The 26,837-nt window shown below is 43.4% G+C and overlaps 2 protein-coding genes and 1 long non-coding RNA gene across 3 annotated transcripts in view; all 3 read left to right on the forward strand.

Annotated features, from left to right (window-relative positions):
• LOC106119669 (protein ST7 homolog) overlaps nucleotides 1-2,164 on the forward strand; it is a gene marked incomplete at its 3' end in the record, with an annotated part of 3,641 nt that extends 1,477 nt beyond the window's left edge. Inside the window, exons 3-7 of the mRNA XM_013314765.1 lie at nucleotides 2-53; nucleotides 414-577; nucleotides 801-1,103; nucleotides 1,320-1,457; nucleotides 1,892-2,164. Coding sequence (XP_013170219.1) covers nucleotides 2-53; nucleotides 414-577; nucleotides 801-1,103; nucleotides 1,320-1,457; nucleotides 1,892-2,164 — 930 coding nt within the window. The remainder of the gene's footprint in view (nucleotide 1; nucleotides 54-413; nucleotides 578-800; nucleotides 1,104-1,319; nucleotides 1,458-1,891) is intronic.
• Nucleotides 2,165-2,273: 109 nt separating this feature from the next.
• Nucleotides 2,274-2,897, forward strand: LOC106120255 (uncharacterized). Its single transcript, XR_001227996.1, has 2 exons — nucleotides 2,274-2,383; nucleotides 2,464-2,897. It is a non-coding gene; the product is annotated as an uncharacterized LOC106120255 (long non-coding RNA).
• A 1,196-nt stretch (nucleotides 2,898-4,093) lies between these two features.
• LOC106119676 (uncharacterized) overlaps nucleotides 4,094-26,837 on the forward strand; it is a 28,399-nt gene continuing 5,655 nt past the window's right edge. Inside the window, exons 1-3 of the mRNA XM_013314778.1 lie at nucleotides 4,094-4,787; nucleotides 5,352-5,434; nucleotides 19,453-19,614. Coding sequence (XP_013170232.1) covers nucleotides 4,622-4,787; nucleotides 5,352-5,434; nucleotides 19,453-19,614 — 411 coding nt within the window. The 5' untranslated portion in view covers nucleotides 4,094-4,621. The remainder of the gene's footprint in view (nucleotides 4,788-5,351; nucleotides 5,435-19,452; nucleotides 19,615-26,837) is intronic.

The following is a 26,837-nucleotide window of genomic DNA, read 5'->3' on the forward strand; positions in this document are numbered from 1 at the left end:
CTACTACGACATGAATCTCACAGCGCAGGAGCACCAAGCATGGTTCGGTCGGTACAAAATGCTATTAGATGAATTACGCGGCCGCCGAGGTTACACAGCGATGAATAACAGTGACTCCACATCTAAGACTTTAAAATTGATATTCTAGTACGTAAAAAAGAAGATATAACCATATTATGTATCAATGTTGTTTGTGTTGCATCGATTGTCTTCTTCTAGTTACACATTATTAGAAAAATGATTTGATTAGAATTTCATACATAAAGACTTAACGTTTGGCGTCACTCTACTTCCGTGCCGCGGCGGCGTTACCGACGGGACTTGTCTTGTGTGATGTATCCATGCTGCGGCAGGCGGCGGCGATAGCGGGGAGGAAGGCGAGGGCGGGGGCGAGGCCGGGGCCGGGGGCGGGGGCGGGGGCGCGGAGCAGGCGGCGGAGGCGCACATGGCGCGCGCGTGGCGCTCGAGGTCGCCGGGGGCGCGCGTGGCGGCGGCGCGGGCGGCGCTGGCGGAGCGCGCAGACTGCGCGGCCGCGCTGCTGCTGCTGGCGGAGGAGGACGCCCCGACCGTGCTCGAGGTACATTTGCCGTTAATGGATAAGTAAGAAAGCTCATACGGTATTTAACTTTATGTGCGGCGAAAGGTCAATACCAATTTTGAAGTAATTCAGCTAGATCATAGTTCCGGACTAAAAACTACTCCGTAAGAACTAATCCCGCTCGAACTTAAATAACGGTGATAAAATATAAGACCACGACATGATGAGACTTATCTATGTCTCTTATGGCGGCGCGCGTCAGGCGGAGCGCGTGCTGCGGCGCGCGTGGCGCGCGGGCGAGGCGGCGTGGCGCGCGCGCGGTGGGGCGGGGGCCGGGGTTGGGGCGGGGGCCGGGGGAGGCGCGCGCGCGCGGCGGTGCGCGGCGGTGCTGGCGCACGTGAAGCGGCGCGCGGCGATGTGCGCGCGGCGGCTGGGGCGGCTGCGCGACGCGGCGCGCATGTTCCGGGAGCTGGCGCGCGACGCGCCGCCCGCGCTGGCGCCGCTCGCCACGCACGAGAACCTCATCGAGGTGCTGCTCGAGCAACGCGCCTACGCCGACGTCCAGGTCCTTACCCCTTCTCTTTTCTTAATTCCAAAATAGCAGCATAGGACATCGAAAGACGGCAACGGAGAAACGGCGGGGGGCGCGGCCACCGGTCGACGATACTTCGTGGACATAAAGTAAAAATAAAATGATCTCGGCATTCTTGAAAACGTGACGATTCCGCGTCCGGTGAGAAGGCTCGAGGACGGTGGGTGAGTGAGAGGTGTGCGTGCGCAGGCGCTGGTGTCGCGCTACGAGGAGTGCGCGGCGTCGCGCTCGGCGGTGACGGTGTACACGGCGGCGCTGCTGCGCGCGCGCACCGCCGCCTGCGCCGCGCCGCCCGCGCGCACCGCCGCGGACCTCGCCGCGCTCGAGGTACGCCCGTACCCTTCTCGATACAAAATAATTTTCAAGACCTCGAGATGAGATCAATTTACGTACATCGTAGGACTTATGGCGGGGAGGTTCGCCCGCTGCAATACCACGACCGCACAGAAGCCGGGCGTCAAGAGGAAACACCTCCTCGTCCAGTCAGGCGAGTGTGCGCGCCGGACGTCTAGTTTTAGTTCCCTTTCCACCCTGTTTTAATAGCGAAAAGCCGAGAAGAGGTAGGGGTTTCGACGGAGGGGTCAACATATGAAGGGGAAATATCCTCTTTCTGTGCTCCCCCTTTTCCGTCGATTAAAGGTAGACGACGCATCTACTAAACTAACTGCGGATGTGTGCGGGCGGCGGATGCCGTGCCGTGTTAAATAACGGGGGAAGCGGTGAAGTTGTTCGACGCAATGAGCCGGGAGTGGTGTGCGCAGGCGATGAGCCGCGCGGTGGAGTTCAACCCGCACGTGCCGGCGTACCTGCTGGAGCAGCGCGCGCTGGCTCTGCCGCCGGAGCACGTGGTGCGGCGCGGCGACAGCGAGGCGCTCGCCTACGCGTTCTGGCACCTGCGTCACTGGCGGCACGTGGATGGCGCGCTGCGGCTGCTGGCGCACGCGGCGCAGGCCACCTCCTCCCGGCCCGCGCGCTGCCTCGCCTGCAACGCGTGCGGCGACCGCGAGCTGCTGGGCGGGCGCGGGGGCTGGGGCCGGGGCGGGGGCTGGGGCTGGCGGCTGGCGGCGGGGGCGGCGCTGCTGGCGGCGGCGGGGGCGGCGCTGGCGCTGTGGGCGCAGCGGTGGCCGCGGGCGGCGGCGGCGGCGGCGCTGCTGCACCCCGCCGCGCTGCGCCGCCTGCTCACCGCGCTGTGAGTCTGCCGCTGCTGCAGTCCTCACTGTCCGCGTGTCCGCTCGTACATACATAAGTGCTACGTAAATATTTAAACAAATAGTTTTACGACGAGGGCATTGGGATTAAAATACTACTAGTTAGGTTTCTTTTAATATTTCAGAGACGGAGTGACAAACGTACAGAATCTCGAGCGCCGGATCAAAAGCTTTGTGAGGTTTGGGGATGTCAATATGTACTGCGGTCGTCGACCTCCAGGAATGCTGGGATCCGTCGCCTGAGATGTACTTGAACGCGCAACACGAAGTAGCCCGAATAGTCGACTGCGGTTGGATCCCGAAGAAACACATAAAAATAAAAAAAATATAGTAACACCAACGCAAATACAAATAAAAAATTACTTGGTGGTTTGAAGATTAATAAAATGGTGACACGTGACTGGGAACAGAAATAATCGAATAAAGGGAGAAGAATCCCCGCCGGCTCCTGCTTCTTGATGTTTCATTATTTACCAGCAGCTGTTGGCCGCGACTTCGTCTGCGATGTTGAATGTAATCGTGTCACTCGCTTAGTGCTCAATAAACTATCATTAAGTGACGCTCTCGTTTCATTTGGCCCGAGACTACCGACGAAGCAAACAGTCCGGAGGACACGCGTCATACGAAGGTAGGAAGGTTGACGCACACATTGATGAGCGGAATGAAATACACTAAACAATAATATCCAATAACTAATTCGCAGTTATTAGGAATTTTATTAAGTATTTGTAGCCACAGTGTCTAATCGTATGGTGGAGGGAATCAAATTATAAGAAAAGTTACAAAAGTTAATACAACTTTTAAACAAAAAGAGTTGGATTTTTATTAGTATTTTTCGTAGTATTCTTGTAGTTATATGCTCCACTAAAATTGATAACCTGCAGATCAGGTCACTGTTTACATGAGGGAACTAGATCAGTGAACCGGTTCGCGGCTCAGCTCAATTTGTACCTTTAGCGTTATGATTTTGTTTCGAGCTACGAACTGCGAGTCACAAGGCGAGAGCTACCATTTTAGCTTTTGAGCCGCAGCTCCGTTTTAAATCTATGTGATCTGTACTTTTAAACCGATTCAGAGCTGATTTACACACGACACGGCGTCTGACGTTTGGTTCTAGTTCAGTCGCGGCGCCGCATCGTCCGGAGCGCTTGTGTGCGCCGCTCGAGCGTTAGTTTCATCCAACTTTACGTAAACTTTAAGTTGCATAAAGTAATTGTATTTTAAAAATAGTGTTCTGGATATTTTTCTACTTTAATATATTTGTGTATTCATAGAATATTAATTTATTAATTTAAACATATATGAATTTCAGTAGAAAAGCATTGTGCAGCGGTAATTTGAATAGTCAAATGTTAAGGCAGAGGTGACAGTGTTGTGGTGGCGGCCCGGTCCGATAATATCGTTTACATTAGTATGAACGAGAAAGTAACTAATTTTTAACATTATTAGTTAGAATAATATAGACCGAATGGCGCGCTTTTTATCAAAAGTATATTACTTTGTATCCCAAGTCAAGTGTCAGATTGATTAGTGAGGGGAACCTAACGTTGATATTTTAATAAGGCTAGTTGCGCTGATACACCGGCACTAAAACTAAGTAGTGAGAGGAAAAGTCAAAGGGTCAAAACCAGAGATGCGAGGTGAGTAGTAGAGACCGAGGTGCCAGTAGCGTAGCAGGTTGCAGCTAACTGTGCACTTCAATAAATCTAAAGAGCTGTACATATTGTACTTAATTCAGTTTGAATGAATGTTTTCCACGGCAGCGGGAGCGGGAGCGGTGTGATAGCTTTGTTTCCTGTTATTTTATTGTTTCTATTGCTATTGACTCTATCGAGAAGGAACTCACTCGAGTTGTTCATTCTTCTTCCGTTGCTAGGAAACTTCCTAACACATAACTATGTGAATGAATTACATAATATAATGTGAATAATAGTTTTAAAATGAATTAGGTATTATGATATTAAATGAAAATGTCATATGAGAAAAGCAGAGCAGCTATCATCTACGAGCCTAAGACTGGGACATCAGGTTTCGTCTGTACGTTCAGAAGATAGAAAAGATAATTGCGTTTTTTCTACGGGTATACTGTGACTTTGAGCAATTAAACGTCTAATAAAAAATTATCTTGTAAAGTATACAAAATACCCCGACGTTAGTTGTGTCGTTCAGTGGACAGGGTGTTTGTGTCAGTGGGGTCTGAGTGAGCAACAGCTGTGGAGAGCGGCGTGCGGTGTGTGGTGTGGGGCATGGTGCGGGGGCGCAGGCGCTGGCGCAGGCGGGCCGATGAGCGCGCGCCTCGTGTTCAATGGGCTGACGGCGGAGCTGGGCGGGGAGCGTGCGGCGCCGCCCGCCTCTCCGGAGCCCTACCACGAGCTGGAGATATACCGGCAGCTGCTGGCACTACCGCGGCGTGCACGCACACCCGACCCTTCACCCCCGTCGCGTGAAGGTCGGTACCGTCTCCCTCGAATCCTGTCTTTCTTTATATCATAAGGTGCCAAACGAGCTAGCGGACGACTGAACTCGCTGAAATAGCGAAGCACCGTTCCCGTAGACATACGCAATTGCATATACGTTGCCTACCTTTAATCGACGGAGAAGGGGATGCAGAGAAAGATAATATTTTCCCTTTCCATGCATCCTCTCATTCGGAAAATCCAACTTCACTTCCCATCCTTTGCTTATAAGAAAAAAGGGTCGGAAGGGAAAGAAGACTACAATTAGGCCTCCGGGACGCACACTTATCAGACTAAAAGCGGAATTTCTTTTACTTCATGCCTGTCTTCTGTGTGGTCGTGTTGTTGCACCGGGCGAACCGTGTCCGTGCATTGTCATGCCTGCGAAGATTTTAAAGCGGACTCTACCAATGTTAAAAATGTCTCCATAACGTTGGCTTCATTTCCAACTTTGACTTATACTAAGCTCAACTTACTTTACTTATCAGCGGGCTCCTGTGTGAGCGACCTGTGGTGATACAAATGAATATCCAACTGTGTCTTGTTGTGGGCAGCAGAGCCGGAGCGGCGGTGTCGCACGCCGGCCCCGCGCCCCGCGCGCCCATCCTGCACCTGCCAGCACGCCGTGCGCCCCGCTAAGGTATTTTAACTGTCATGTTATCATAACACAAGTAGTTACGTGAAGTGAAAACTTTTTTAGGGAAATTGCGCTAACAGTTGAACGTAAAATGTGACGCAGTTAAAGTAAATGTAGAGGGGAAGCGTACAAAGTGTTGAGTTGAACTAAAACTCGAATACAGGATACCCTACTTGACTCCTGTGTCCAGGAGTAGGCTGGCAGCTACTGCATCCTGAAACGATACGGATAAGAAAATTTTGTTATGAGCACTCTGTTGTGTCGGTCACTCGGTGTCGAGTAGCCAAAACTTTCCTTAACTGTAAATTTTAGATGCTTGAAAAGTCAAACATTGGATGATTTATGATGTGAATTCGGAAAGTGAGAGATTAAAAAGTTGAAAGCCGAGTGTGTTCACGAGTTGCCATAAGTTGGTAGCCGTTCTTCGGAGTTGCCGCAAGTTGCCGACAGTTGCCGGCGCCAGGTGATTGATGCTGCTGGGCGCTAAGACACCTCATGCTGGCCGCCATACTATTACTTTTTGTGCAGGGCCGCGCGCCTTTTCTTTGAACTTATATAAAAACGGCTAAACACTGACGTATATTCGTTCGGTGGCGGCACCGAATAGTTTCGAGCCCATTGGGGAACCTTCATCAGGGTGAGCGAGTTTCGCGGACTTGGCCCGCCGCTCACACACACTTTTGTTTGAAGCCGAAGATGTTTAGCTGAACATGATGCTTAGTAATTGACCTGGCTAACGTGTGTAATGTAAACTTTTATGTAATGGTTGCGCTATAGACAACGGAATGAACAATACATTACACCTAAATATATTTTTGACAATTGCTTTGGTTTGCTTTTTTTAATTTTTAAAGTTATCTAAGTCTTCTACTTCTTCTACTGATCATTTAAATTGAATTTAACATTAGAGTAACAGCTCGTTTGGTTTATAACTTGTACTTCCTTTACTAGAAGTAAGTAAAAAGTGTGCGATTTTTTGAATATGGCGAAGTTTCACGTCAGCCGCATTGTTAGGCGGCGGGCGGCGGGCGGCGGGCGGCGGAGGCAGGCGCTATGTCATGATACTATTCAAATTAGAGTTGGGCTGCGAAGTGTCGGTTCCGACTCCGGCGCGCATGCAAATGCCTTTTCCATTTCAATATCGATGTCGAACGTAATGTTCGGAGAGTTGTCATTGAGAAGGGTCGCCGTACACCCGGGCCGTATGGTGCTGTTGGCGAATAACTCGCGAGCTGATGGACGATAATGTTCATCAAAAAGGTTTATTTTTGTGGGACTCTGCCGCATTTCACCAAACTTATGCGCAAACCACCTGAAGAAAATATTTTTGCCACATAAATACACTTATGGAGACCGAGTGCCGCGTCGTGTGGGGCTCGTGAGGGTATTTGCAAACAGGGTCTATTTCCCGGAGCAATTTATTCCTAGAATATTCCCGTGATGTTGAGTTATGAACAACATTATCCTTTTTGGAACGTTACGTGTATTTTATTGCCCTTTTATTCGGTTCCCTTACGGTTTTGTTATCTCCGAATTATAAGTTTGTTTAGCTGTTGGTTTACTTAAATATGGTTTGTCAAAAGTAACTTAGGTGCAATACATCTCTCCGCTCTTAAAAGAGTTTGTTTCAGTTCATACAAAATATAATATGCTTCGAGAGCGGGGGAGCTAATCGGATTCCTTTTTAATTTCATCAGCAACTCTTTGCGGCGGCACTTTCTTTTGTAAAGCATAATGTGATTTGTGCAATAATCAATGAATACAGTTTATTATATAATGTTTTTAACCAAGTTCGTACATAAAATTATCTCTATAAGTATACGACACGACGACTATGTGACAGTCCTCTTGTTAATCATCATAAGTGTGCGTGCGTAGTTGAAGGAGAGTGAAGGAGAGTGAAGGGGAGCGGGGAGCATGTGTTCTAGTTGTATTTGCGTGGAGTTGTCGGAAAGGATATGGATAAGTGATGTAGTAGGTACACTCGATATATTAAGTACAAGTACTGCCTACCCCTTTGAGGTACAGGCGCGAGTTCTGTTGTTGTAATTATTAACGACACTTGAACCTCGCGTAGAAGCCAGATGCCCTTATTAAAGGTAGGCCGAAGTTAAGTTCTGTTGGTACAATTGACTACTTTCGTTTATTATTGCAAAGTTCCTAATAAAGTTAGGTATCGCTACATTCAACGAGTTCCTCCGTATCCCGCCGCGCCCCGCACCCTACGTGTCACGCCCTCGCCCCGAACACCGCGCCTGGAGCAGAGACGCCGCTGAATATTTATAAGCGGCTGCGTGTTAATTGCCTCGTCGGCGGTGCCGTGTAACCTGCGCCTTGACACCTACGATCTGCGCCTTCACTCCAATTAACACTACATACTGTATAAAACTGCCAGCACTGGAACTGTCTCGGAGTATGCACTGTAACGGACTTTTGCCTTCGTTAACTGTACAAATTGTAACAATAGTCAAAAACGTAAAAATAAGAACTCCTTATTGAGTAATTTTTTTTTTCTACTTCTGACCAACCAACATCCGGTCAACAGATGAGGTTTCTTTGTGACAATGTACAACATTGCTATACAACATATTTATTAAAATCATTTCTGCGGAAACGCATCGTTTATTATCTGCGATGTGACTCTACTCTCTTTGTATAAAACAACGTAGGTATTGTGTCGCCAGTGCTCTCGCGAGGAATATCAATTGATGTTTACAAAAATGTTGACGTAGCGAAAATCGTAGCGTTGCCTAGCATCCCTATTGGAGATCCAACATACACTATACACAAACCGACTTGACGAAAAATATAAAAACAAATGTCGCTACTCGCTTTTAGCCTGTGGAGGTGAATGGTCTGTGGTGTGGTGGTCATCACCCTGTCCGGTCATCCGTTGTTTTATTCCCACTCTCTTCATGCTACCCACATTAACATATTCATATGTTGACGTGGGTAGCATGAAGTCACATATGTAGAAGTCATAAATAAAGCCCGGAAGAAATTTTCATGCACAATTTTATAGATGTACCAAATGATTATAAATTAGAAAGCACAGTGAGTCCTCTTCTACTCATACATACTCTCACCGAGAGGGTCTGGGGCAACCTAAGTTAAAGGAGTTACGAGACCACAGCCAACCACTATGGCGCAGCCAATACTCGTACGTACGAGAATTTCGTGTTGCGATATGTGACAAATGTAGTACAAAAACTCAAAATAAAGTATAGTTTTTATTTTGGTTTTCTCCTCATTTTAAGTTTGATGAAAAAAAAGCCCATGTTTCCTCTTAAAAGAATGTCTTTGTGTGAGCAATAACATTCTTTATCTATTTTGTTACTGCAGGTAACATGCAGTTTATCATTGTTTGTTGTGAAGGCTGAGATCCGAACATGTCGTGTCTTCTATCTTCTTTCATTGCAATTGACAATTGACGCTGACCCCACCATAGTATTCTGTTGTTATCGCTAGATGTTTTGCAATCTAAACAAATAGGTGGATCGTGCCAGCGGGGCCGGCGCGGCGGGCGCGCGTTTGCGGTGCCAATAAAATAGCAATCACGAGCTCAATTACACCGATATCTGGAATTGTATTTTGCCAATTGACACTTTGTCACGAGATATATGTATACACGTTATGTTGTAAAAAAGATAACAGACTGAAAACGGATTTTATGATTCTGGGTACAGGAGGAGGGCGGGGGATGGGGGCAGCGGCGCGGCTAATTGCAATGTTTCCGCGACTCGCCCCGCGTGCGCCAATTCCACCGAAAAATTGTGTGCTGATAAATTCCCCATAAGCATGTATATTAATTTTTTATAATAACAATTTTATTTTTCTCAAATTGCATTGGGATTATATTTTGTGCAGAAAACACATCGCATAATTTGCAATAAGTTTGCGTCGTATCTGCACGCAAAGTAAGTCGGTGAAGGTGTTTGTATGTTTAGCTTTGTCGGAGATTTTTGTATTTTATAGATCGTCATCCGACATCAGGATGATTTTTTTTCTTTAATAATTAAATAGAAAAAAATATTTCTTCACAAAATGTCATTGCTCTTGGCAGAAAAAGCTTTAACACAAGAAAAAGAGAAAGACTTCAAAGTAAGAATTACGTAACATAAAGCTTAAATATGACGTGTTTGTTGCATTCGTACATTTCATTTGGTTACGTTCCACAGTACGAACGCACTTGTGCGCATTGTGTATGTACTGTATATGAAATGAAATAAAAAATAATAATTAACAAACAAAATGCAGGAAGGAATGTTTGCGCGCGCACAGCGACACCGGCCTTGCTACGTATTTCGTAGCTCGAATTTCATTGAGTATCAACTATGTAAAATCTAAATACATATGTCCAACATCGAAACGAGTCCAGAGCAGGCGAGCTTGCTGCTGTCTGTAGTGTGTACTCTGTGCACAAATTATCAGCTCTCCCATCACTACTACTCTACTCTGTGGAGGTCACACATTACTCTCTAGATAATTATCCCCCAATTTTTCTTTTGACGCATCGCAACAATTCAAAAATAGTCACGTATTTTAAAAGAAAGTGTAAATGGTAACAGTGAATATACTATGAGGACAAAGACAGCTTTAAACTGAATCACGTGTTTCCAGTTATTTCACTCCATACAGTTTTTAAGACGCTGCCGCCGCCGCCGCACCGCACCGCTCCGCTCCGCCTGGCAATGCGAATGACTACGAAACTTTCTCAACTTTTCTTCTTACTCACTGCTATTTTTCGTTTTTGTTTCGTTGACGTGGTGACGTTGTTTTTTGTTGTTCCAGCTTTACCGCTGAGGTCTTTTTTACATCACTTTCTATTTTTTCCGTGCCTGTAAATAATTTCCCAAAATGTTGTAAGTGCCCGACCTAGCCTGGTTTACAGAAATTCTACATTGTATTAACAGGAAATTTTGCATATTGTGCTTAATTTACACTAAAACACCTTGGAAGGAGAATTTGAACCAGTTATACAGCGAATAAAGTATTCAGCTGGCAGACGGACTCGTGCACATTCCTGAGATCGGATGCGCTGCATCGCTCCCTACTTATGTACTAAGCTTGTTATTATTCACAAACGCCACTTAAGTAGGTCTCTGTTAACGTGAGAAAAGCTAATGTAGATGATGAAGTGTGAATGCTACGACGGAACGCGTCTATTCGAGTGAAATATCGTAGGAAGCATCAGAAGTGAATATATCGCAGTAAAAAGCGATCTGTATCGGCGTCTCATTTCCGCCGGCAAAGTGGCCGTCTGTACCCGACACCCGGCGGCCGACAGCTTCGGCGCGCAATGGAGCCGCTAAATCACTGCGAGATAAACTCCTTTCTATTATATAATACTTAATTATTTCTTTCTTATTCAACACGTAATGAAACTCAATATGTTGTCTTATTAAATGTTATAATTATTTATTTAACAATTAATATCTACAGTTTTATCACAGATTTCTTGGCCAATATCTATCAGTATAACATATTTATCGCTAAAGAAGCTCAGTTTATTGCAAAAGAAAAATACTAAGCTTTTAGGCTGATTGCGTTTGCGACTTATTTCTTATTCATTCTTGACTTTTTCTCGTCTTCAAACTGTCTTAGGTTGAAAATGTGTACAGAGATCTTGTTGAAATACGTTGTTTCAGTTTAAAACATATTTCAAAGAAGTAGAAGCAGAAGAAATAAAATAAAAATGTAAAGTTTCGTCTAAATATGGTTTGCCGGTTTACGCTCTTCTACTTTTCATGAGAGGATTCGTAAAACTAAGACGTGGTGACCGGCGCGTACTTTTTATTTTTCTGCGGTGAACGCAATACTGCTCTTAGCTCGCCGCGCCCGAGTCCGTCGCGCCTCGAGTTTGCGCCCTTTGACTACCGCAATTTAGTTTGAGGAAAAGCTTTAAAATTACTCAATTAGATTCTGAAGCATTTGTGAAATGATTTATTTTACTTACCTTTTTATTTTGCAGATTTACATGGAGTAATTAGTTTTGTTGTTTTGTATTTTGGACAGACATGTATTAACATGCCTGCCCACCATTAATAAGCATTAGCTCCGCATTTTATGTTTATTTTAATTTTCTTTAGTAAAATTTTTTTAAATCGGATATGATTAATGTTCTTAATCGTTATATCAAATAAATGCAGTACAAATTTAAAAGTCCCCTTGGACCGCTTGCCTCACGTCAGTCGGAGTCCTCGCGCTCGTGCTTGCGCTGCGACCCGCCTAATATCCGGCGACGCGGCGTCCACTTCGGTAATCAATTATCACGTAATGATCATAACACGAATCATCTAGATTCTTGATAAGCAGAAAGCGGAAATTAGACATTTTTGTTCTCATTTAAAAGCTACTATAAATACTTTAAATTAACGTAAATACAATGTATTGCTATTTTTATGTAAGTTATTCACATTAGTCCGTTACAACCTTTTTGAATAACGACAAATTGTAAATAGTTATTATATATACAAACTAGAAACAATCAGCCGTGGTCCCGCAGGTAGCTGACACCCGCCAAGACAATGTATGATATTATACATTATAAGTAGAGGTACAAACGAGGTGTTATTTTTTATTGGCATTATAACAGGATCAACGTTTTGCCATCGCCCCCGCGCCGCAACCTTGTCCAGTGCGTGATCTCGGCCATGTGAAATACTATCGAATGTAAGAGGAGCGTGAGTTCACACTGGATTAACTTGCGCCATAATTTTAAAACCAAATGAGGTCAGAGATTAAACATATTTGTGTATCGGTTTAGATTTCCCGCTAGAGCGTTAAAGCGGGCTCTACCACTGTTAAAGATATCGTGAGTTCCTCGCACGAGACCGCGAAGCCGCCGCGCCGCGGTCGAGGACCGAGCGCGTTGTGAACTCACTGGGACGCAACGCCCACAAACATGTTTCTTGAAACGATCTTATCAGTATGAAAATTGTGCGATACCTAGTCACCGCTGTTAAACCTCATAAATGCAAGCAAATAACGTAAATAAAAGTGCAAATCAACTCCCCGAAAAACACATCAGCATTTAACATCTGATGGTATTACATGCGGGTGGATTGTGGCATCGAGTATTAGTTTACTCATTACAAATAAATGTAGATGAAAGTTAAACCATCGTCCAACGGCGACCAAAATACCGCTAAAGAAGAAAATGATTGACTAAATTCCAGAAAATTGATTCTTCTACGAAAGTGTAGTTTTGTTTCATGGCTATTTTGTTAATGTGGCGCGCGACTAGCTGATGTGAGTCTTGAGTCGCGAGCCGGGCAGGCAGTCTGGGAGCTGGGAGGGATTATGTTTTTAATTTCCCCGAGGAGACTGGAGATCGCTATCGAGCCGCGATTTTTTCGACCGTTTAGTAAGAAATGTTGCTCGCCTACATCTACCTTACCCTCAAAGTAATGATTATATCTACATATTATAATAAGTTATATAATATTAGACGAAGGAACAAGTTCTGAGCATTTTACTACTTTTGCGACTATATATACAGACATGTATTTCTGTAGGTATTCATATTTCTTCGTCGTCCAAATGACGGCGACCGCGAATATTTGTCAAAAACTTATAATGCTGTCCATTTTGTCTCAGTGTAGTAAAATTCTGGTCAAGCTCAAGCTTGGTAAAACAGAGTCTCTGTTTGAATTTAGCAATGGATACAGGTAGAAGCCTGACCACTCCAAAAATAACGATTGCCAAAAAGTGTTGCTGACTCGTTTACATTACGCTCTCAATGGCTGTGTGCTGTGCGTGCGGTGTGCTGGTCAGTGATGTGCTCAGATTGAGGCCGGGACTCCACCAAAGCAGAGACGAGACGAGCGGAGAGGAGATGTTTTTTTAAACAACCAATATAATTGTGTTATTGACACATCTCTTCGCTCAGCTTCAGTGGAGATCGCTGTGCAGATATGTGTAAAATTTGTATGGCGCGATAGAAGCGAAGATGTGAGCTGTGCGCGGACGATGCGCAGTGGAGACGAGAGTCACACACGTTACCGCTTTAGTGGAGTCCCCCGAGCTGAAAAACATCTCATCTCGCACAGCACAAGCGCCCGACCGGCGATAGCGCGGTAGCTTTGTGCGCCAACCATTAGCCGTCAATAAATGTTATATCGAAATGTGAGATAAACAAAAATAGCAAGATCAAACTGCTTGATGTAGCAAACAGAACAGCACGTTACATAATCGTTCCGGCGTTAGGGGCGCGGCAACACCAGCGGCGAGTGACGTCACATACTGCTCCGCGCCGCGACGCGCCCTGCGGCTTGTCAACATTGCTAAACCAAATACATTAAAATAAAAACGGGATATCAATTAATCTTTACCACTGCATTCACTTGCCCATTTCCCCATTCACAAAATTGTAATAAGCTGCGCCAATGTTGTAATAATAAATATTGTTATAACAATAAATAAAAACATTAAAATAAAATACATATGCATGTGTGGCGGATACACACACATATACAAGCCACATTTTGGAATGATTATCTATTACTACATATTATATTTCAATCTCTTTGTTGTCGACACGCATACTGTAGCCGCCTCGCCCGCCGCTCGCCGCCCGCCGCCCGCCGCCCGCCATCGAGCAGTTTGCTCGAAAACGCCGACGTGGCGCTATTAACAGACGACGTATTGTGATACCAAATAACATATTTAAGATTTTCTACTTTAATTTCGACTAACCAAGAATGGGAAAGGATACATTTCCCAGTCTTTGTCCTATGATACTCCTTTTGTTCCTTGCGATTACTTTGAACGGATTTTTTCTTAACTAATTTAAATAATTCCAAAGTTAATTGCTGTCCAAAGTTATACATGGATTTGTGAATTTACAAAGAAAATGCAATGAAAAAGAAACACGATCACATTGATAAACTAAAAAAAGAACTAAAGTTATACAAATATTAAATACTTAAAATATTAAATACTTATCATAAAAATAACATCAAATTCTCTACCAATTCCCTTGCAATTTAATTTACTCATGGACAAGCGGATGGTCCCGATCTTGCGAAACAGCTTGCCTCTCGACAAACGTCTCTTTTCATATTTTCCACTTCTCGCTATGTTTTGATATGCGGGTTTTTTTATATCATAAGATGGCAAACGAGCGAGCGGCCACCTGAAAACGCTGAAATAGCGAAATGACCGTTGCCCATAGACATACGCAATTGCATATGATTGATGCGCAGAAAGTAAATATCTTTCCTTTCCATGCAACCTCTCATCCGGAAAGTACGTTTCCACTTCCCACCCATTCTTTATAAGAAAAAGGGTGGGAAGCGAAAGAGGACTAAATTATGCCTCCGGGACGCACTCTCATCAGACAAAACACGGAATTGCTTCCACTTCACGCCTGTCTTCTGTGTGGTCGTGGTATTTCAAAGCGGGCTCTACCACTGTTATCCACTCTGATCCATCTTTTAAATGGTCTTCTCATGCTCCTTTTGCTCTCCCTTGGATACCACTCAATAATAACTTTAGTCCATTTTTCCTTTGTTTTTCGCAGCTTATGACCTGTCCATGTGAAGAAACAGCAGCGTATAAATTGAACGGGATGTCACTGGTCGCGAACACGTCGCCAGGCGCGTGTCGCGACTCCTCTAAATGAGCCCAGGGCTCTCTGGCGCAGGGTGAGTGACCTGCGGCCGGCATGCTCGCAGCGTCCCGTCCGACTGGCATGCTCGCAGCGTCCCGTCCGACTGGTTCCCGCACACCGCACGCCGCACGCTCGAGTGATGCCATGCACTTAGCGTAGCTACAGTCCTTAAGAGAAATAAGATAACATCATGTCTAGGCTCGAATTTAGTCAATGAAAATAATTTGGCGATAGAGAGTCAAATTTTGAGTCTATTGTGATTAGGTCTGGGAGTTGTCACGCTGTCACTGTGGTAATTAAAGGAATATCGACACCGACACGGCAACTAGGCGACTGTCGCGGCATCGTCGGCGGGAGCTTGCGTTGTCGCTACTGCGTCGTGTACAAGCTACGGAGCAGCGCGCGTTCTGCAGACAATAAGATGTGAATAATTAATCGGATCAATTACTTATGTAGATCACATCGCTGACTTTCATTATCTCCCTGCCGCGCCACCCCCGTGCTTTAACTTACGCCGTGATCGGAACGCATCAATCGTATTGAATCGATTAATTTTATACCATTGTGTGTAGTACGATACACTGTAAAGAAATGTAGTATGAAATAAATAATTAAAATTTACGTAACACGAAGCGTTTAAATTTAAATCTAACGAGAATGTACCTTGTGCGTGTAATGTTCTCGAGGAACATTTGCGAGTCGTGAACAGCGTAATAAATCGCGGCGAGGATTTACTTGCGGAGCACATCGCGACACAAACTTTGGGAGTAAATATTAAGGAAACGAGTAAAGACTCGGAAGTGACGCAGCTGCGCCTTCGACACGTGCCATCGACACGTGCCCCGCTCGAGAACACAACAAATGGCACAGACAGCGCCTCGTAAGCTGCTATTGCCCGTACTACAATTAAATGGCTTATTCGGCGTTTGCCACGCCAGCACTTGTTCAAACCTTATAATAACTGCGTCCCGATCGCGACTTATTTTATTGGCTGGGCGGACATTGAAACCTAAAAAAGTAGGGTCACAAACACCGCACAGCAAACACGGAATAAATAAGCAAACACCGGCGGTACCGCTTCCCTTGTAGTTTTGACCGGTGCAAAGATTTAAATAAAAGAAGATTTGAACATGTTTTTGCTTTATAAAGCTTATCATAAGGAATGCGCAGAGCTCGGCAACAAGCCGGTCACTTACCACACTTGCTCTGCTCAAAGCCAGGTAGCATTTGTTGTATGTTGATGTTCACACGGGTGAGAAAAAATTCCTTCCCACTACACTTCCATCAACACAACAAAGCTCCTTGCACAATTAGTTACTACTGACTTATTAAAGTAAGTAACACTTAGTGTAGTGTAGTGTAGTGCACGAAGGGGCAGGAGGGTCGGGGGGTGGTCAGCCACCGGACACTTGTCTGCTGCATTCGTTAAAAATTGCATGAACTACGAGAGTTCTCCAGCTGCCTGCCTGTCCCGCACAAAACTTTATTTTTTTCAAATAATATGTCGTATATTTAATAAAAATTTTAACTACACAAAATCACTGACGTAATCCTTTAAATGGTTCACATAAATCGGAGCTTACTAGAAACGGCATTAAGCACAACTTGACGGTGACGAGGAATTCCCAAGTTTTATAAGCGATCTGGTTACCCGCGGTACAGCGTTCGAGATAACTGCACGCTGTTCTACTTCATCAATTACATATCGTGTTCTATACTGAATCAAAAACACTCGAATTGTGCTTCAAATTTTCAATTTTCTATAATACTTGAAATGTTTTGCTTGAGAGTTGGTGCAGCTCGACGCTTCCTTGTGCTACAGTTTCTTGCTTCACTTTACTGAAATTGTTGCCCTCAGTAGTTTCTTAACCATTTCTTTTCTGTTGGAAAATGTTTTGTACAATACTGTGACCGAATTTTATATCCGTATAAATGTCTTATCGCAAATTGAACTTACTAAGAATTATTAAATGTCATTGACGTTTCCCAGTCCCAATATGTATGCTCCTTATAAAGCTGCCGTCCCTTCCGGCTCTTTGCCCACTGCTTTAGATTTGTTAAGCGCTTTTGTGATATCATTGCGTTGCGTTGCTCTAGTCGTTGCGTTGGTCGGGTAATTTAACATTAACAGTGACCTGTCTTGTTACAGTCCAGAAATATTTAGCTCAATTTTGAGTAACATTAACTCATCTTAAATACAAATTTCAATTTCTCTCCTTAAAAGTACAATATTATATTGTTGGTAACATCACATTTACATAGTTACTTCGAGGAGCTTTTTGAGCGGTACATCATTCCTTTATGAAATGCTATTTAAAGCTCTATGTGAATTATTATAATAAATATAGCTGTTGCACACGAATTTAATAAAAAAAGCCTAAAACCGCCTAAATCCGTTCAGCAGTTTAGGCGGGCGGGGGCACCGCCACCCGCGGCCCTTGTAGGCGTTGGCGCTCCGCCACCGCTGCATTATCGACTTTGCCACGTTGCAATAAATAACATTTTTGTGCTACCCGTATCTAGATATGATCACTGTTGTTTGCAGTTTGTAAAGTGTTGCTTATCGGAAGTTTGCGTCCGCCGCTTAACGAGTGACAACTCGCTAAGTGGCTGTTTACAACTTACAACTAAGTACTTTAAGATTTCATAACTGAGCTCCTAACGACACCACCGCTCCATGTCGTCGACGTCTGACAGACGTCTAGATAAGTGTAATCTATCGCAGGACTGTATTGTAAAGTGAAAATCAAATAAATATTACAAAAAAGTATAACAAGTATAATTCTTTTAACAATCTCTTGAAATCTCGAATAACTCCGTTAAGAATCTCCGCAAATTGCCCTCCGTTTGTAATTTCAGTTCACGTAATTGACTTCAAAATGAATTGTGCTTGTGAAAAGGGTCCCGCAATATTTTATCCAAATTACTATTAGAGTTTTTCATTAGGTCGTGCGGAGCGGCTCCGGCAGAGATATGGCCGTTTTACGTGAGTCAAATATTGAGCAGCCAGCAGCTGGGTACCTGCTTTGTGTGAAGTACAAACCGCCGACACTTACCTGCACGGCGTCGCGTGTCCATTACTTTCCACAGTTGTAGCAATTGTGCCTGATGATGCGCTAATATCTACAAACACAATGTTATGATTGTGTCAAAATATTTTACTTGCCTTCAATGCAAATATTACTGATCAAGTAAATTTAAAATAAATACATATGATTTAGTTGTGTAAATGTTGCCAATGCATACGCCCAATCGTGAATGTCGTCCGCTCGATATTTGTTGAGTTCATTTACCTGTGTAATTACTGCCATCTATCGCATGTAAAGCAAACATTGCTTACCACTCTCGGCTCCTTACCTCCGTTCGAGCCTACGACATTTCGCAACCACCCTCGAGATGGCGCTGTATATTGAGGACAAAACATTTGATTAAATAAGTTTGAAGTAGATGGAGTTATTTTATACTAACCATTTTATTATTTATTTTGATGAGTTTAACAGTGGTAGAGCCCGCTTTAATATCATCGCACGAATTGTCTCGACTCGCCCGGTAAAATACCACGACCACACAGAAGACGGGCGTGAAGTGACAGCAATTCCGCATTTAGTCTGATGAGTGTGCGTCCCGGAGGCCCAATTTAGTCATCTTTACCTTACCAACCGTTTTCTTATAAGGAAACGATAGGAAGTGGAAGTGGACTTTCCGGATGAGAGGATGCATGGGAAGGGAAAATATTTTCTTTCTGTGCATCCTCTCCTCCGTCGATTAAAGGTAGGTAACGCATATGCGATTGCGTATGTCTATGGGCAACGGTCACTTCGCTATTTCAGCGATTTCAGATGCCCTTTTGCCACCTTATCATATAAAATAATGACTCGTGTCTTCAGCTTCAATTAATGAGAATGAGAAAGAATTCGTTTGCAAATTGAACAGACGGCTTGGCGGGCGGACGTTTACCGTCGGCCGGCGACACAAATACATGTTAGACAGGCTTTAGTTACACAATGTAATATTAGTTGGTTATCGGTGGCCGGAAGCCTTATATATTCAACCCGCAGCCGCAGCGGCTAACAATTCTCGATGTCGAGTAATCCACATGCCACCCGTCGCCGCAGTGGCAGTGGCAACGACATTGGCAGCGACACACAGCAGACGGCAGGGGGCGTTGGAGATCTCCGCCGCGATCAGTCGCGGTCTTACCCCTGCGGTTACCTTTCTATGTCATCCTCCTACAGATGGTAATATAATCACGAGATGAGTTGTGATCTTCACAATACTTCATGTTAATGAGTCTACAGTTAGACAAAATATCATGTTTCTATCACCGCAATTTGTGCTCACACGGTTGCGCGGTAATAAAGTGCTATAGGTTCTTATTTATAGTACAATTGTAATGTTGTGTGTGCAGTACCTGGGCTCGTGCGCACTACCAGCTGCAGGCGGGCAATGTGCGGCGGGTGGGCAAATCGTGGCGGACGGGCAATGCGGAGCGGGCGGGCAATGCGAGGCGGACGGGCAGTGTCCGGTGACGAGAGGCCACGTTGTCTCTCTGCTACTACATCTTTTGAAGGTAATTTACTTACGAGAAATACCTACCTAACGCTGGGCGAGAAATGTGTATGGGTGCGCAGGGGATTAATTTTATAACACCGTGCAGACCACCGAAATCAAATAACGGTTCCCACAATTTACTAAAACTGAAACACTCAAACAGCTAAATTAAAGATCGTAACAAAACAATTTAGTAATCTGTCTACGTACAGTTGTTGTTTATGTTCAGTGAAATAATAACGTTACATCCAGATCGTAAATAAAATCTGCGCGAAGAATTAAACTCGTGATATTCTTATATTTAGGAAAGTTTTGCCGTTGTAAAGGCACATTGTTTTTTGTTTGCTAGAATTAATTACGTTCCAGATCTTTCTTGATAATTACTATAATACTTATTCCCAAACCAATACGACTTAGGGTCCTATAAGAAGCGAGCATACCATTTCCTTAAAGGCCAGCAACGCATCTGCAGTTCCTCTGGTGTCGTTGATCACCTCGGTGATCTCGCCGCTCGTTTGCCCCATTCTCATATAAAAAAAATCAAGATTGAGCTAATTGTTGTCAGTAAAATTTAACTCAGTTTCACGTCCACAATGTGTCTTTCATTAAACTGTGTAAACCGCATCGGTGCAAAGCAAATTGAAAGTAAGAAACTTTGATTTATTGATTTGGTTTTATTGTATTAAGCTTAAAGTCAGGCCATCGTCCTTCATGAACACATATATAGGTCGTAATGTATTGTAGCAAAAGTAGTAATGCCTCAAACACAAAGATCATTTCAAAGGATGCCTGCATTTGTTAATTCTTTATAAGTACCTAGAAACAATTGAAAGTTCTATTCCCGTGACGCTTTTGTAATGACATGATTACATAAATTAGTGACGCGGAGAGTGCCTTGGCAGGGTCGCATAGGTTCGCGAAGGGTCACGGCAGGTCGTGGTAGGTCGCATCCACGGGATGTTCAACTTTTGGCTCGCTCAGGTGGTGGCAGCTATTCAAAATATGTAAAAAACAATCCTAGCTTCCGTTTTGTCGTATGATTTCATAAACGATCTTATGACATTTCGAATCGAATATAGAAAATTCAGATTTCAGTGTAAGTGTTGTCTTTTTATACTTCAAAAGATTATCTTAAAAAAATATATAACGCGCCATAAATAACGGATAAAAAACATATAATTACTAATATTTATAAAGACTTCTTCTGATTGTAATAAAGCTTTGATCCTAGTTTAAAGTCAAGGACAATTAGTGTTGAGAGCTGCAAGACCTCCACCGGTTCAGCGGCGCATGTAATTGCTTGACTTGGTGTTTCGCTCGCGGCTCTTTACTTACGGCACTTTGGTCGCGGCACATTACTCGCGGCTCTTTTGTGGCAGCTCTGTATACTAGAGTGTACTTTGCCAGTTAATTGAGGCCACGCATGAGAAATAACACTGACATTGCAACTATTACATTGACGCAGCAAAGAGCAACAAAGAGCAACAAAGAGCAACAACCAAAACAGATAGAAGAATAGTACAAAATGAATCATCCTCCCTGTCTCGTGTTGTCACGCTATCTCCAATGTGCCATAAGATCGCCACTACAGGACATATCATCGACGCCGGCAACAATTTCTAAAACTGTCACAAACGTCATGACATTAGGTGAGAATATTGCGTATGGAGCTGCGGCATACAAAGAGGAACCAAATGTGAAGCATTCATTTGTATAATAATATGGTAATTCCATCATAAAAGTACCTTAGAACCCATTGGCTTATAGAGTACGCGTGAAGGGCGTGTGAAGGGCGCGGGAAGGGCGCACTGGCACGATTTAGAAACACTTTGCGCCCTCGCGGCAAGGGCTCCAGAGTGGGCTCACTGCTTCGATTTCTTCAACCATAAAAGAATGTACACTTTACTCTTGAAAACTGCCTTCGTAAATGTTATGCAGGTATTATACGTAGTTCAATAATATAGGAGGAAGTATTGCACTACATGAACATAACATGAATGCATTGTTTAGTTTTGATTAAATTAGTCGTGTGCCTCGTATTATCTTTTTCCTTGACATCAAAGACGAGAGGACGGCTTGATGAAAAGGGCGGCGTCGTCGGCTAAAGCAGCGGACAATATGAAATGTGCTCGCGGCTACTTCTTGTTTAATCTGCGCGCTCGGGGCGCGGGGCGCGTGGCAAAGTGAGGCGGCAGAGGGCGCACCGCGAATTGCTCTTTGAGCGCTACTTTTACTTGCGCCGCGAAGTATAAAGAGTCTGGAGAGTGATGAATTGAAACGCGTCTTTTCACTTTTCTTTGTATTTCACTTTTGTTGCAAAAATCGCGCGGGGCGAGAGCGGCGGCGGCGTACGTTTTGTCTGCAGCAGGACTGCGCGCGTTCGCCGGCTATTTGTGTGAACGTATGTAAGAAGCAAATCCTTATTGCAAAGCAATATTTAGTTTTGAACTATATACTATATATAAATGGCGATGGTATTATAGAAGGAGGGGATAATTTAGTTAAATTTAAAATACCAACTTTTATGTAATAGCACGTATATAGTCTTCGGAAAGATAATACAGAAGTTTTTTTGTACACTTTCGACTTAAAATTGTGAGTTTATGGCTTTCTTACCGTTTCTAACGGCAAACATTCCCGTTTCTCATTACAAGTGATTGATCAGGCTCCGGCTTCGGCGCTGAGACAATTTACTTTGTTTCACCGTAAATCGTATTTAAAACGGTTGAGGAGCGATGTTACATAAGAGGCGCGAGACAATTAGGACCGCGTGGAGGAACACAGTACAGCACACACAGGACGACACGACCTTGACTGGCCGCATCCAATTTAGGCGTTGTGCTCCCCCCCACCGCCCCCGCGCCCCCGCCTCCACGCTACCGTCTGAGGCAACAGCCCCCGGGGGACTCGGCAAGCCTAGATCCCACATTTGCTCCCACATCTTGTTATCGGCTCGGCTATGAACTTGGAAACGATTTTAGATATTCACCGTTTTTATGCCGCCGAAGATTTTGCCGCTTCATCGAAAATAACTGTTACATTGTTGAAAGTCTGGAAGAACACATAGACTACACTAATTACGTTTTATTTTGAAATAATGTGTGTATTATGCTATTTGTTTTTAGCATTTAATAAATTGAGTGACCCTCATGCGGTGGTTTCCATCTGATCTTAACACCAATATAACTAATGTTGTCATTACATATTCGTAAGTTAATAAACGTACCGTCCTTACGAATTCCTAACTCTATAGCTTCTCACAATCGCGTGAGGCGTGCGGCGCGGCGCGGCGCTCAGATTGCCGGCTCACTCGTCTTGTCTTGTCTTGATTGCTGTTTAAATTACGCTTTTATTTGGAAGCCGCACGCAAATAGAGATTGAATGTGAGCGGGGAATTACTACCGCTGCCGCCACCTCCGCCGCCGCCTAGCGATACACTGTCTCCTTCGACTTCTATCGTTATACGACGAATTGCTCTACTTGTTCAATCTTTGATTGCTCTTAATGACTTTAACGGAATGTACTTTATAAAATTGTATTAAATATTTACCTGCTATTATATTATATTATATCTGAAATGACGCAAATAAATATAAATTCACTATATGTCACGGCTATCATCTCTTGACCTTTCATGTTGACACTGTGTTTAAACATACAAGTATTCCGTATTGCCAGGAGGCAGTAATAAGCGACAGTTTGATTGGCTGTCACCCCTTGTGTCCACACAGCGAAGTGACGCACTGATACGTATGTACTTAACACGAGACGTGACGTTGTCGGTGATGAGACCTCATATGTACGTGCACGACGTTAGCGTTTAGATGCATTAGTACTCCGACGTCATTCGTACGTTGTCGTTGCAAGGCATTACCGGTCGGGATCAAATACAAATGAGCAAGTTTCGGTGGATGGATGTTTGTTACTTTTAGGACAACAGAACGATACTTAGTTTTGTTTAATTCTGCCCGTACGAAATCCCCGGCGATGGCATCTATGAAATATGAAAATAAAAGAAAGTGTATTTATACTTACAAACATGGTTTCCAGCTGTTTGTTACTGTTTTATTAAATCATATTTTGTGTTGGAAGGTCACAAAGCTTACGAATAGAGGATTTAAATATGGAAGAGTTTTGATTAAAAAAATAATATATGTAAAATATCTTCTTACACCGAAAATGTTGCGAGTGATATAACCTTTTGTTCACCGGCATCTCTACTCTACTGTTTAATATAGACATTTGTTTAGGGAATAAGAAAGGCCAAGCTGAGATAATGAGATGTACAGAGCGTCACGTCATGTCATGCCACGCGACGTCACGTCACGTCACGTCACGTCACGTCAGTATGGGGCTGCACTGTTGGTGCGTTGGACGCGGACGTGACCTTGTATACGTATGTGTTTATTAGCGCGGTGTAAAAGTTTGATTACATTTTTACGACAGTCACCCACCCTCCCACCGCCCTCGCCAAGCCGCCCCCGACCCCGCTCCGCGCCTTGCTGCACGTCGGGGACGGCGCGGCGCAAGGCACAAGAAATTACAGAAGTTATTGTAGGTAAAGTGTGTCACCTCTTAATATATAGAAAAGTTTGTACTGTACGACGTCAGAACTAGTTGCATCTCGTCTGTGACACACCAGTCATGTTTGATATTGAGGATAATTTGTGGGTCATTACATCTGGTGCGGCGTGTCGCGCGTTGTCATTACATCGCTGCAATCACCAGTGCTCGAGCGATGACGTAGTTAATGGCAGCCACAATTAAATTGTTTCCTGTTTTCAGTAATTGTTCAATTTCCTTCACCACTCGGAATCTCGTAACTACAAGACAACATACTATACAGGTAACCTATAAGGTCCTAGCGTGCTAGCGCGTACGAGTTCCTGTAATAACATCGCTATTCATTTATAACCAATAATTGTTGTTCTTATTTTAATTCCCTTTCCGTTTGTTGGTTTTATGAGTGATACGTCGATGTAAAACATATTTCTGTTGCTGATTAGATACTAAAATATATATTGCTATGTTTCTGCTCCATTATATGAAAGTTGATGTTTCTGTTACATCTGGGCATTAAATATTATGAAATACTTTCTCATATCATTCAGATATGAGAAATTATTATTTAAAATAATAAAATAATAATGCTTTCTTTAAAACTACATATTTTGTATAACTTTATGATGACCTTCAAGAGTCTTTTGGAGAGTAGTAGATAAATATCTCTATAAGAAGGCAGAAAATTTGGCTTTTTTTAAAAATTAAGTGGAAAAGTTGGACAATGTAGACAAAGTTAGGGAAAGGCTTGTGCTGATATCATGTGATTTAATAAAGACCTCGGGGAGCGTTTACCTCGGCTGTGTCTTACTGCTCAAGTTGAGACGAGCTCGAGCACCGACTGAGCGGAATGTTCTCTGAAAATATATTATAATATTATCTTTACAACTAGTTTCTTCGTTCTATTAAAAACACTTTATTTTCTTGTCTAAAACGATCGATTAAAAAAATTATTAGGAACTACTGCTGTACTGTTGAAGAAATTGCGAATATATTTTATTAACAATTTTATGTTATGAAGTAGTGTTGATATACATAATTATGTAAAAAGTTAAGTTACATCAAGATAATCCTGTGCTAAGAGCGTAGCAGTAAAGAGGTTAACTTTGGTCCGGCGACGATCACGCTCAGGTAATGTGCCACTTACAACTACGACGCTTTGCCATCGTTAGTTTAATTAGCGGCCGCGGCTTTGACAAGACATAGGATCTCGACAGACAAATTCTTTATAACTGTAATACATGATAAGTCGTTCGTTTGTTCAAAATAAAACGGAATAAAGCTAACAAAAGAAGCAATTTGTTTTTAACCAAACAATTATCTAATTCATGACTCGACGCTAAAACTTCTTAATTTTTTTCTTAAGCAAAGATTAACCTTCACTTAACTAATAAATCTGTAGGCTTTCATCGTCGAATAAAAAGCTTAAAATTTTTAGATCTGTAAATAAAACCTCCTTGCAGTGGTAAAAGTTTTTAGTGTTATTCAAGATAGTCGTAGGCAGGCTTAGTGTGGACCAAAGCTTGCGGTAAATCTCACTTAAAGCACTCGGTCTGACCGTGCTGCGCCCACTGCCAACTGCCAACTAATTTTATCTGATATATACCCGTATGTAGGTAGTTCCTTAGTACCTAAGTAAATTTCACAAGTAAGTATCAAATAACGAAAAAACAATATTGGTATGAAAAATATCAAAAAAGATGCGGTGACATTAATGTTACCTGTGTGTTACCAGTACGTTAGGATTTCAAACAGTGCTAAAGTGTGTAACAGCAACACAATGTGAGCTGGACAACAGGTCACGTGGGGATGGAGTAGTAGAGTATGCTAGTTGTATGTGTCAGGTGCTTATTGCTTGTTGCGCGGTCCAGCTGTCTGTCCGGCAACAGCGACCGATCGCTTGCAGCGGCGTCAAATCTCCGCTATAGTGCGGTATTTATTTTAAAACCGTGATAACAATGAGTGCATTAGGTACATACAACTTTCAAATCTGTTATTCTAATAAAATAAAAGGGTAACTAACAGAAAACATACAAGGCCGATGCGCTTCTAAACCGCAACCCTTTGTGTCGGTAACCGAATGTCGCGCAGTGCTCATTGCAGGAGACCATACACTTTTAAATCCATATAAGGTAACAGCATATTAACCAAATCAACAATGAACAATGCAACATTTTATACATTAGCTATTGTAAAACACAGTACAGTTTGTTTTAGAATTTTACTGAAAATATTTACAATGCGAAGCTCCGATGTAAGTTCAAAAGCTTTTAAAGGGGGTTGTCGGGATTGCAAGTCTACACGGGCCTACGGCGGGAGTGCTACGTGTGCCTCGCTACGCCGACAGTATCCACTCGGGCCGTGCGTACGTCGCACGTTCCGCGCCGCACTCCACGCCGCACTCCCCGCCGCACGCAGACACTCTCGTTAACTTCTCAAACTTGCTAACTTTTCAACTTCTTAATTTTTTACCAGTGAAGGTCAACAAAGCAAATATAAGCAAGTGAGTACAATGTTATAATTATTTTAGGTATTAATTAAATAACAAGAAGTTGAATGATCTTTTTATATTGATAAAAAAATTATACTATTTATTGAATCGGTTTTGGTATTTGCTACATTACAAACGCTGTATTTGTTTTAACTAAACTTTTGCACATACGAGTACGTCGAAATCATGGC

This window comes from Papilio xuthus, unplaced genomic scaffold, assembly GCF_000836235.2.
Source record: "Papilio xuthus unplaced genomic scaffold, Pxut_1.1 DF829129.1, whole genome shotgun sequence".
Lineage (NCBI taxonomy): Eukaryota > Metazoa > Arthropoda > Insecta > Lepidoptera > Papilionidae > Papilio > Papilio xuthus.